Genomic DNA, 11,838 nt, shown 5'->3' on the forward strand with positions numbered 1-11,838 from the left:
CTGCAGAAATTAATCCAGTTGAGAAACTTTTTTAGATATATCCAAGAACTGATCACAGCTTTTAGCCCATATCTGACCTAAGGCACTACACAAGTTCAGAACACAGGATTAGCTGAAATGCAGGAACGATATTAATTCTCCAGAGGTGGCTGCAGATGACTGATTTGGTAAGCAGAGATGTCCATCTGTATGATATGAACTCCTCTCTCATTCTGCTCCTGATGAACCTGATGTCCTTGGTCAGTTCAACCACATCTCTGCATTCAGTGAGATGAAACACTGTGGCTAGTTTCCTATAACGTGTTGCTTCTCTTATCAACCAAATCATGTCTCTCTCAGTTAAACCATCAATTTCATTTCATCATGTTTCTTTGCATAAAGACTGATCACGAAGCAATAAATGTAACATTACCAAATCTGAGATTTGTTGGAGTAGAAGCAACAAATTATTTTTGCCAAATGAACGTTAAGGTAAACCTGCCCTAAAACATTGCTGATACTTAGTACTGAGGAGACAACTCCCTATACAAGGAAGCAACACAATGACAGGTCTGCTGCATATCTGTCTGCATGCCCAGTTCCACTCCTCCTCACTGAAAAAGGCTTCCAGATGTCCACAGGCAGGCAGGCAGACGCCCCCTGATGTTGTTCAGTCATCATCACTTTCACTGCCTGATTCACTTAGTTGGAGGTCGTTCTCTGCAACAGAAATAGGTGGTGAAATAAACAGTGAGATATAACGACTGATTAAACATATATTTATCATGCTTTAAGTATTCACTCTGGTAACACATGATCAAAGGATGGTGAGATCTTTAGGAGGATCCAAGAAAGACTAAATATTACCATTTCCCTCAGAAGCAGTCTGGTAGGAGCCAATTTATCTAATGCTGGGGACACACTACAGGATTATAAGTCTGATTATAGCCATGATTTGGTCAACATGACTGATTTTCACGCTGGGGGTGGTTACAATGGACAGTCGGCATGGGTGATCTAGCAGTGTGTGATGGTTAAAGACTTCAATGTCTTGCGTTCCAATCTAGATTCAAACCAGTTAGTACCTGTACCATCACGATAATCTCAAACGTCTTTGATTTTTACGACTCAAATCTGTCTTGACATCCTTCTTGAGTGTTGCTCAACACTCAAATCTGAATGGAGACCTCTACCTCATTGTTTGTTTTGGTTTTATGAGGTAGAGCGACATGTGTTGTCGCGAGATTTGGGGGGGGGGGGGGTCACGTGGCGTGAGAACTCGGGTAGTGTGTTATCCCCATCTTTATCTTGTCATCAAAAGTGTGATGTGGTCTGATGTTTTCACAGTCTGGGTTAGGGTACATTTTTGCAGTCATGCTGGTACTTTCAAACTCCTGGCTCGTATTTAACTTTGGAGGTACTGAGCTGTCACCAACCTTAAAGAATCATCACATGATGTACTCAAAGCACAAGGTAAGCCAGCCAATAGGTTCAAAGGGCTACTCACTGAGTGTGTTCATGAGGTGTCCTCCTCCACTCTCCTCTGGGCGGCTGTTGGAGAGGGAGGCGGTGGTCATGCTGGTGGTGAGAATGGGCATGCTCTGGTTGGCCGGGGCCGAGGGCGGCAGGGACCTCCGTCCGTCTTCTGAGTCGCTGCTGGAGCTGTCGTCACTGCTGGAGGAAGAGGAGCTGTGGGAGTCGTCGGAGCTGTCACCGCTGCTCATCTGGTCCATGACCCGCGCCTCCGCCATCAACTCTGTGTACACACAGGCATACACATACATAAGATATAGAATCAGACTCATATGTAGCAACTGGTCTCATACATGCACAAATATGCTGCACATATTACACTGCACACAGACACACTGTGGAAGAGTACACATTTATCTTTTTCATAGCCATGTGCTTTGTACCTCACAGACCTTCTTTGTTCTAGTTTGTACTGGTCATTCACTGATACAAGTTATGTCTGTGTCAAGGCTCCTGTTTGTTTCAGAGTATAAATTCAACTGCACTTCTTGATAAGGTGTGCAGCCTGCTTGTTAGACATGCTCCCACACATGTATGCAATAAAGAAGCCATACTCTTGGACACTCCTAACCTGAGCTGAGTCCTGATTTCCTCAACACATGCAAGCACACATTTACCAGATGGCAGTAGCCTAGAGGTTCAACAGTTCAAATCCCCAGATAAAAATATGGTGGGAAAAGTGGATGAGTAACATTCCTGCCTCTCTCTTGCCGGAAAAGAGCATGTGTGCTTTGCCTGGATAAATAAAAGCTAGAACACAACTACGATTGTAGCATGAGGCAAAACAATTTAAGTCTCTGTGACTGTCAGCACGCTACCTCTCTCGATGTCATCCATGGGTGATGCAGGGGACATCTTCTCTTTGGGAGGAGAACTCTTGGAGCCACTTGGGGTCTTGTTGCTGCTGCCACTGCTGCCACTCTTCATCTGCTGGCTCAGACGGCTGGTCTGCTGCTCCAGGCGAGACTGGATCTTGCTGCTGCCCTCGGCCCTGGAAATGCACCGGTACAAGTGAAGACAGACACACACACACACACACACACACACACACACCTTGGAGTCACAGCTGGTCAAATTTACTGAACAATATGGAATGGTTAACATGACAGTGGTAGCATGCTTTTTATTTTTAGATAATTTTCAAGGCAACAATAGTAAATAGATCCTCATCTTTTCTATTGCAAGCCAACCCACCTGGTCTTTTTGACAGCTATGTTGCTGTTGAGTTTTTCCAGGCGGTACTCTCCTGTGTCATGGTTCACAATGAGGATGCACTCCTTCATGTAAGGCCTCTTGGATCCTTTGAAGACTGTTACTGGGGCAGTTGAACCCTAAAAAAAACAAGCAACAAGGAGAAAATAGAATAAAACGGTCTTTTGAATTCTTAATAAAAAATGTGTTAGGAGCCGAACAACCAGAAATTAATCTAGTGGAGTGAGATTTGAGAGCTTCAGGGCTATGAGACTAACCTCTAAATTGGGTAGAGTTACAGTGACTTGCTCTCCTTTGCCCACTTCAAGCTCTCCTTCACATGTTGTGTCAATGGAGGCTGGTTTGAAGTCATCTGTGTCAGAAAAGGTACAAAAATGTAGTGAGTCGTTGGTAAAAACACGATGACAGTCAGTCAGGCCCTCGGTGTGGACAGCAGCAGTTTTTACCCAGTAGATGGCGATAGTGTCTGCACTGACGCACAGCTAACGCTAGCTAACATTTTGACAGCTGGAGCAACAACGGTTAAGAAAACAGACAAAAAAGCTGTGGGTTATCTAACTTACGAACGATGATGAGGCACACAGGCAATTTTCATCTTTCTAAATATTGCTAACAGCAAACAGACGAGGTGACAACATGGCTAACAGCTCCCTTTGGATTTTTAGCTAACAAGCTAACTAGCATGCTACTGTTAGCTACTACACAAGCCAGACAATTTGGATTCAAAGTTCCACTTACATCGCACCGTATGGTATGCACTTTTGGGGTGTTTCTCAAACGTCTCCCCTAATTTCAAGACATGTTCTTGATTGTCAAAATTGGTATATGCTGTTCCATTCATTCTGAGAGTTTCATGTGCAACAAAGTTTCTGCTATTCTTTCCTATCCGATACCATCTATGGCAGAAGGGCCACCTCACTCGTACCGTTAAGCCCCGCCTCTTCCTTGTTATGATTGGTCAAAGCAGGTTATTTCCTTTGTCTGATTGTTTCATGGTTTGTCAATCAAGATTCAGTAGGAAGTAATAATAGGGAAGCTTCATTGCTCATGTCACATGGCGTGGTACTAGTAATCATATATCAACTACTTATTTTATTATCTATGTCTATGATGTCTGATGTCAAGCTTTCTATTTATGCTCCCAATTTATTCTATAAATCAAATTTATCCAAACATTTTCATAGTAATTAATTCTATCTGGGCGACTAAATTGGACTGGGTTGTGTATGTTTCTTATTATAGATAAGAAAAAGAAAATAAAAAGAAACATTCACAATATGGATAGTGGTACTTAAAACAATATCATTATATTAGACAGACATGATCACCTCTGAATAATTACGCATGGTTAACAGAACTCATAAACAATTATCAAAGTTTCATGTTAAATAAGCCATTGTCCACTTATCCAGGTAACTCAAGCAATATTCTGTCCTAAACATGTTCCATCATGGCTAACTTGTTTTAAATTCAACTCCATTTTTAATATTGTGACATTATCATACTGTGAATCTAGCACTGAATATCAAACTGTAGGACATTGTAAGTTGAGCAAATTGTTAAACCTCTACTCTACTATTATGTTATGATTACATTATGTTATGTTGTGGAGATAGAACAAATTAGCATAGATAGTATAGTATTAATAGAGGAGAGTGGTCAAAAACCAGTTGAATCTATAATATATAGTTTGGATCTCTGGTAATACACACATCAGAAAAAAAAGTTACTGCTTATGTAAAATGAATGGAAGTCACAGAGGTGCAATACTTTACAATACATTAGCAGCATCAGTAAGTAGGCTAGTTGCTGGGCTGGGCAGGTGGCCTAACTAATGAATTAGTAACAGTCGCTGGCTGCAATTACAATATATTAGCTGAGCCTTACGGGCTGGTGGGGTTCTTAGCTCCCTGAGCCTTGTGGCAGTGAAAATAATCTCTTCTCCCTCCTCAAACTGTTAATGATTCCTAAGCCTTAAATGCCTGCCCTCTCTGCACTGCACTAAGGCCATATGCTGCGCTGCCTTCAAACATTAAAGGATCAAGATCTAAGAGTGGAAGGTTGAGATTACACAATAGTATTATCACAGAGTTGTCACAACACAGTTCCTACCTACCAGCAGAGGATAGATGTGAAGAGGTGTGTGTGTGTGTGTATCTGCGTGCGTGCGTGCGTGGGTAGGTAGATGAGTGGGTAAGTCGGTGGATGGGTGTGTGTGGGTGTGTCGTGTGGGGTGTTAGTCATTGGTCGGGTATGGTCCCCATAAAATATGTAGGTCAAGTGAGGTAGACTGCACTTGATGTCTATGGGAAAAGAAAGCACACGAGGCACTGTGAATAATGGAGAGAGGGAGAAGTAGCTTGGGAGATGAAGGGAATCATCCGTAATGGGAAGGAAGAGAGGAAAGAGTTGAGCTGAACAGGCAGTTGGGATGGAGACTAGTCCGCTGTGTGACCCCTGACCCCGAGCTTATAGGGTAAGAATCAGAGTAAAGTTCATTAGCTGCAAGGCCCTTTCTGAATAAACCCCAGTTTATATAGAGAGAGAAATGGGCTTAGGAAGGCACACCAGAAATAAATGCTTATTCAGCGGGTAGTCTTATTCATGTATTCTTTATGACTTTATCAATTTTCGGTGCAATAATGAAGACCATTGAGGTTTTTATAATTGGAATTCTATTTCAATAGAGGGGCTGCTCTTTGTGGAAATGACCAAGATGGATCACGAAAGGACTGGAGTCCTGTTTCACTGTGTCTACATCCCACCTGAAAAGAAACCAGTAGGGGCTCTGTCTCTGTTTCCATGGATGGAGGTAAACAGTGGCTGTCCTTTGGTGATATCAGTTACTATGGGGGTTGCCCTTGAACCGTGGGAGGTAAAGTTTACTGTTGCCAAGCAACTATCCACAAGTTCTGGATGTACTGCGGTGAACCACAATGGAGGGTCCCCCGTGTTGTAAGCCAATAGCAATGGTGAAAGAGCTAGGGTACCCCTTTCTGTGAAATTCAATGTCAGCCCTTGTAATACAGTATGGAAGTCTACCTCTTCACCCTATATGTATCCAGCCTATCATCATACTGACAGATAGCAGTATAGTGGTCTATAGGCTGTCTGTAATCTAATCTAACACATATATTAGCCTATTAATGGACTTTTAACTTGAGAATGCTGATCAAACTAAACAAGGCATTTGCACATATTTATGTATTTTCATATGATTCCTAAAGTTGGGAAAAGCCTAGGAGACACAGCAACAACACGAGGCAGCTGTCAGCAGTCTGGGACATGGCTGTATAGGGACAGACACATTTGGCAGAGACTGGAGTCATATGGTGCAGAATGCCACCACGAGCTGAGTCTTGCTCCAGGCTACTCTTTGCCTTTTGAGTCTTGAGGGGGCCGAGGGGGGACATATGGCTGCGTGGCGACAGCCAGCTTTTTTCATGTGGGCCAATCAGGAGCAGAGGGAGAGCGTTTGTCCAGTGGCTACTGCTGCATTCAGGTACTGCGGGGAATATTGGAATTACGATTGGAACAGCCCATGTACCACCCAACAAAAGCGGTTAATACTTAATAATAATCACGAATAATATAATATTTATATATAGTATCCTATATACTAAATAATATAGCCTAATTCTTTCATGGGTAAATACTAACTGATTTTTCTCTCATACCTGAGTTGCAGAGATGTGAAGTTTAGGGGGCAGCTGTCAATTTTATTATCATTTTATTATCATCTAATTTTCTTGTTTGGCATTCCCTAAAATAAAACAACAGCCACCAAAAATACAGCACTTTTCACGTTTTTTTTTACTCTACTATTCAAACCGACCCACTTCTGTTACTATTACCAGCCGAGAGCACTTGAATGCGACCAGCCGTATTAATTAGGAGCTTACGAGGAGCACGTGAAGGCAGCATAGTTCCCAAGGAGAAATCCGCAAAGAAGAGAGAGGTTCTGTATCCGGGATCCTCCGACAGAATCCTACAAAGTAGCATGTGGGAGAGATAGAAAATATCTGAATGAGCGAAGAGCGTGCGGTACTATGTTAGTAGAGCTGTTATCCAGCCCGCACGGACCCTCGACTCAAACACACACACACACCAGTCCTTCATTCATGAAGAGCTGCGAGTGTGCAACCTGCAGTCTGAATCCTCTCTGCACTCCAGACGGCAGCGGGACTTCTCTCTGATGCGATGGAGATAAAACCGCTCTAAGTAACTAACAGAGTAAGTAAACAATAATAGATGATGCTATATGATTTTTATCAGAAACACAGCCATTATTTAGTCAACGTTTTGCATCACCACTCACTCTAATATTCCTATATGGACTTGTAGTGTGTAGTGAATTTACACCTTAACGTGCTTTATAGTATTTTCTTTATTTTCTCTGGTATTATAATAGTATTATAATATTCCTATAGGGATTTATAGTGTGTCTGTGATTGGCGAGTTTACAGTGACCCTATCGTAGCTTTTCATCTCTTATCTGGAATCACTATTATATTCCTAAATATTCATATAGGGACTAGTATCCTTCTACAATTTCTCATAGGATTAGTTCTTTTTCCTATAAGGGTATGTTTGCTCCTGATGCGATAAAGCAGGCTGCTGGCTTTCACGAGGAGCTGGAGATGTGTGTGTGTGGTCTTCATTGTTTGGTGTCTGTCATTTATCGCAAAGCCCAGGCTGCAGCAGGGCTGTGGCAGCAGCTTCTGGCTCCTCCGGTAAATAACTTAACGTCATTACCTGAGCAAGAGGAGGGCAGGGGTGGAAACAGCTGCCAGGATGAGCTCAGTTCACCTTTGGGAATTGTCTAGCAGCCTGCTGTCTGTCCTCAGTGTGAAGAAGGGCCATTAGAGTCACATGGAGGGCCAGAACAGGGGTTTCCATACTTTTTCATGTCAAGGACCCCTTAACAGCTATAAGATTTTGTCCCAGAGAACCCCATCTGAGGAGATTTCTCTTGTTTGGTATGATTTACTATAGAAAATATACTGAAGGTGGGGAGATAACGAGAGAATGTAACCACTGTTATTAATGGTCATTTTTCCTATTCTGTTTTGTCATTGAGCTACCTTCTAGTAAATGAAATAATACTGAAATTTGGTATTCCTTATTTCCCTTGGCGACCCCCTGGGGTCTCTCAAAGACCCTCTTGGAGTCATCAGCCCCCCATTTTGAGAACCACTGGGTTACAATCGGTAGCCACCTTAAGGGGCAGGTGCACCCACCATGACTGGAAATGCCTCGGGTCTGATGGGAATACTGGAGAATGCTGGCTGACTTCCAGACTGCAATCAGATAATGCTGATGAATAGGGTGAAATCCTGTTGTTTGGAATAGCTGCAGTTTTCTTTGTGTTCCAGGAAAGGAGAATATAATGGACCTCAGTCTCGCTATAGACCCCACTACTACATTAATAGTTGATGGAAATTGACTTGTTTTGAGTCTTTTCAAGATGAGGGTCACATGATTGGAAAACCATTTGACTTGTCATGCGTGTTCCTCACAAAGGCGGTCCCACAGGACACATGAGAAACATATTAGTGCATCTCAAGGAACATGTCCCTGCTTAGTCTGTTATTTTTTGGTGTCTAGAGTCTTCAACAGAAATTATTGGTCCATTAAGAGGAATCAAACCCATGACTTATGGATTAGTTTTGCAAGCACAAACTAATTATAACTCTCTTCTCCATTTTCTCCTCCATCGTGGGTAAAAGAATTTCATCAAGGCCATTTTTTCTGCCTCCACTGCTTTGAATTAACATATCAGTAAACCGGAATTCGATGGAATATGGAGTCTTTCATGGCCTAGCAATGTACTTCCATTTTCAGGGTTATTGGGCATTAGTAATCTTGCCTTGCAGAGGGAGCTGATGCATTCCTGAGGTTCACACTAATCTATCAGCAGAATTCAAATCAACTCACTCTCTCTCTCTCTCTCTCTCTCTCTCTCTCTCTCTCTCTCTAAGAACGCGCATTGGCACTTTGTAATTGAACGTGACACAGATTGATGTCGGACACAGAGAGAGGCCCAGCATAGAATGTTATAGATTTTCTTGCCCAGGTAGACCGTTCAAACGTTGCTGGCTTGCTCCCCATCAGGGATTTAATCAGTGAGGTGATCTGATGAAAGGTCAAGCAGTGGGCCTGTAGGCTCTTACAGCCTCCTGCTAGCCACAGACCCACAGACCCATACAGCAGGGCCAGCCAAAGGAGAGTCAATAGCACTAGATTTAATGAGACAGGTCGATCAGTCAGGCTAAGCCAATAGATATGTGTGGCAGGTAAGCAGCCCCGGGGCACCATAATGCTAATGTGTATACTAGCGACAGGCATCGTAATGTACTCGTTTTTATTTGGAGCAAGACCGGCTCGGCTGGACAGAGCATAATTGCCTTCCATTAACTTATTGGCTGAGTTCAGGAGTTTTGTTAGTCCATTGACTTCCAATTATTTAGCCCTAAGTAATGGTCATTAGTGTGGTCATTAAAGGATTGAGGTTATATTTCATGGGCTGTTTTTTGCACAGTATAGAAATTACAGTGCAGTTACACCACTATGTATAACTGCACTGTACACTTCAATATGATCACTGTTGTATGGTTTTGTTTAGAGGCTCGTACTGATGTTGTACTTTTGATAATCTAATTACATGCTAATTCAGAGTTGATCATATGTCCTTGCCCGGCACTGTCCAACAAACTGGTTATAAAACACCTTGGTAATAATGTGTCATCTGTGAACATACTATTTTGTCACATTTGGACTGAAAACAGAGCTAATTATCTCTGTTTTGTATCTTGTGTTTTGAGCTGATAATGTGTCTCTTAAATCTTTGCTCTAGATTTGATTAAAGTACTGTATACTTCATCAGATTTCTCAGAAATGTGCTTCGCATCGCAAGCTGCAGTTTTTTTTAACATACAGGGGAATTAACAACAAACATGCCTTGAAACAGTACAATGCATAATAGAATAGACTCTGGAGGAGTGTAAAACCTCTGTAGCTCTACTGCTGACATCAATAAGCCCGGCACTCGCCCTTGATGAGAGGAGCGCCACGTTGTCTCAAGAGCACCATGATTACACCGGCTTAAAAACCTGAGGAAAATGACAAAAATCTGGCAAATGATAAACGGCAGAAGGCATCTCCAATTTCAAGGTTGTAGATGGCAACTCATTCCGTGATTTATTGTTTGGACTTCCAGGGGTAAACGATGAAAACAATGAAGTCGGCTAAATAATGAGCACAGGGGCTGTTTGATGGGAGTGTGTTCCAGGCAGCCCATCAGCACCTCATACATCCAGCTCCATAGCCAGCCTCGTCCTCCCCTGAGGACCACCTTTGTTCCTCGATCCTGGCTGGAGGGTAAACAGTAACACATCCCATTGTGTCCTGTTAGAACATCAGTCACAGCTGCATGCACAGGCACATGAAAGCAGGATCAGGCATCAGTGACAGTGTGTGTGTCACCCCTCCTCCCTATTTTCCCAAATACAATCAACAAAGGGCATCAGCCGGATGGATGACAGGCATTTGTTGGAGAGCTGAGCCAATTATGGACAACCACTAATTACCAATGGAGTAATTAAGAATCAGGCAGCTGTGGCAAGACCACACCAGCACAGAAATGCTGTCCCTGGTAGTGAAACAGTTAATTACGGGTGCCCTTTACACTGCATGTACACACTCACACGGCATGCTTTGAGTGTGATGCAGTGGATGCTGGGTTCTTACAGAGCTATTTATTCCCTCTTCACTGAGGAAAGAGAAAGCTGGAGCGGGGAAGAAATGTTTTTAAGAGGCAGGCTGGAGAGCAGGAAGGTCACTTGATAAAATGCTAATACCAGCGCTTAGCATCCATGCTCTGTCAGTCTGACAAGGCTGGATGGCTGGGAGAGATCTCTTCAAATAGGACTGACACACACACACACACACACACACACACACACACACCAGCCTGGCCTTTCAGCCAGACTAGTGCTGTGAAGGACATAGATAGTGTATCAGGCTATTTCTCTACAAACAAATGCAGATTCCACCCCTTGTTCTTTACACACTGCATATTTGAATTACAATATTAGAGTCTCATGCAAGTGTTTGTTTCTTTAGTCTGTAAGCTATTCCACTGTCTGCACTATTCAACATTTTTCCAGCAGTTTGCATCATTAAGATGTCATTTGAAGTAGCTGACAGCACAGCATTCATTTCGAATGATTATGTTGCCTGAAAGGTTTAACCTTCTTTAACATGGCCTAGATCTCACAGTATTATTATAAGGATTAGTCTGCATGTTAGTTAAATCCATTCAAGCTTATTAGTCGGACAACATTAGCATAGAGAGCAAGTTGCAATTTTAATTCATAACAATTAGTAATGTAGTGGCAAATAAAACGGTGGGTAAACCATGACTTCCAGTCTCTGATCAAATAAGGCAAACAACAACCAGTATAGCAAAAAATCTATTATATTTTCAGAAAAGCATTTTATTATGTTTTTTTCTTTTCTTTAAAAGATCCTATCCATAAAGATTTATGTCAGCCTAAAAAAATGCAGGTAAACTCTGTTCCGCAAATACAAATGTGGGTAATCTGAGTTTAGATGGATTTGCCCTTCACTACATCCCTGATAACAATACTTGATTTATTGTTTTTATATAACATGGTCTGTGGGGCTGCCTAGACACCTGGCTTTGCATTGGGCTTGGCAGTGAGCATTTTAAGCAGCTGTGGTTTCCAGCAAGGTGGATAAAAGATGTAGTAGGTGGTCACTTAAACGTACCCTGGCATACAGTAGCTTTCTGTCAGTGTAGTCATTTTTTAAAGGAGAAGCTAGCTGACAGCCTCTGGCATGGTAAGAGCTCCCCCAGTGCGTGACCTCTCCTCCCATCATCTGGTGTAACCATGAGTAAAGCTATAGCGAGGGTTCCAGCTGTGCTCGCTCTCCCCACCTCCACCTCCCACCAGCCATTTCTAACCCCGCTCTTATTTTCCACACCTCTTTTCCCACCTCCCTTCTCTGGCCTAGCCGCTCTCATAATCCTGTCTATTCTCCCTCCCTCCATCCCATCACCGCCGCTCTCGCTCCCTCCGCCTCTCTTCC

General features: G+C 42.8%; 1 protein-coding gene across 1 annotated transcript; it reads right to left on the reverse strand.

The window, feature by feature from the left end:
• Positions 1-33: 33 nt before the first annotated feature.
• Positions 34-3,611, reverse strand: eaf2 (ELL associated factor 2). The gene is made up of 6 exons (XM_071914067.2): positions 3,463-3,611; positions 2,982-3,076; positions 2,707-2,843; positions 2,331-2,503; positions 1,487-1,735; positions 34-699 (listed from the first exon to the last, which is right to left on the reverse strand). The coding sequence occupies exons 1-6, from the start codon at positions 3,563-3,565 to the stop codon at positions 650-652; spliced, it is 807 nt and encodes a 268-aa protein (XP_071770168.2). The 5' UTR covers positions 3,566-3,611; the 3' UTR covers positions 34-649.
• Positions 3,612-11,838: the final 8,227 nt, after the last annotated feature.

Source organism: Centroberyx gerrardi, chromosome 10, assembly GCF_048128805.1.
Source record: "Centroberyx gerrardi isolate f3 chromosome 10, fCenGer3.hap1.cur.20231027, whole genome shotgun sequence".
Classification (NCBI taxonomy): Eukaryota; Metazoa; Chordata; class Actinopteri; order Beryciformes; family Berycidae; genus Centroberyx; species Centroberyx gerrardi.

Excerpts from the sequence above, each read along its gene's own strand:
- eaf2 (XM_071914067.2), bottom strand. The coding sequence starts at position 3,565 with ATGAATGGAACAGCATATACCAATTTTGACAATCAAGAACATGTCTTG. Across the intron at positions 2,844-2,981 it reads TAACTCTACCCAATTTAGAG|GGTTCAACTGCCCCAGTAAC; the intron begins GTTAGTCTCATA and ends TGTTTTTTTTAG. Across the intron at positions 2,504-2,706 it reads ATAGCTGTCAAAAAGACCAG|GGCCGAGGGCAGCAGCAAGA; the intron begins GTGGGTTGGCTT and ends GTGCATTTCCAG.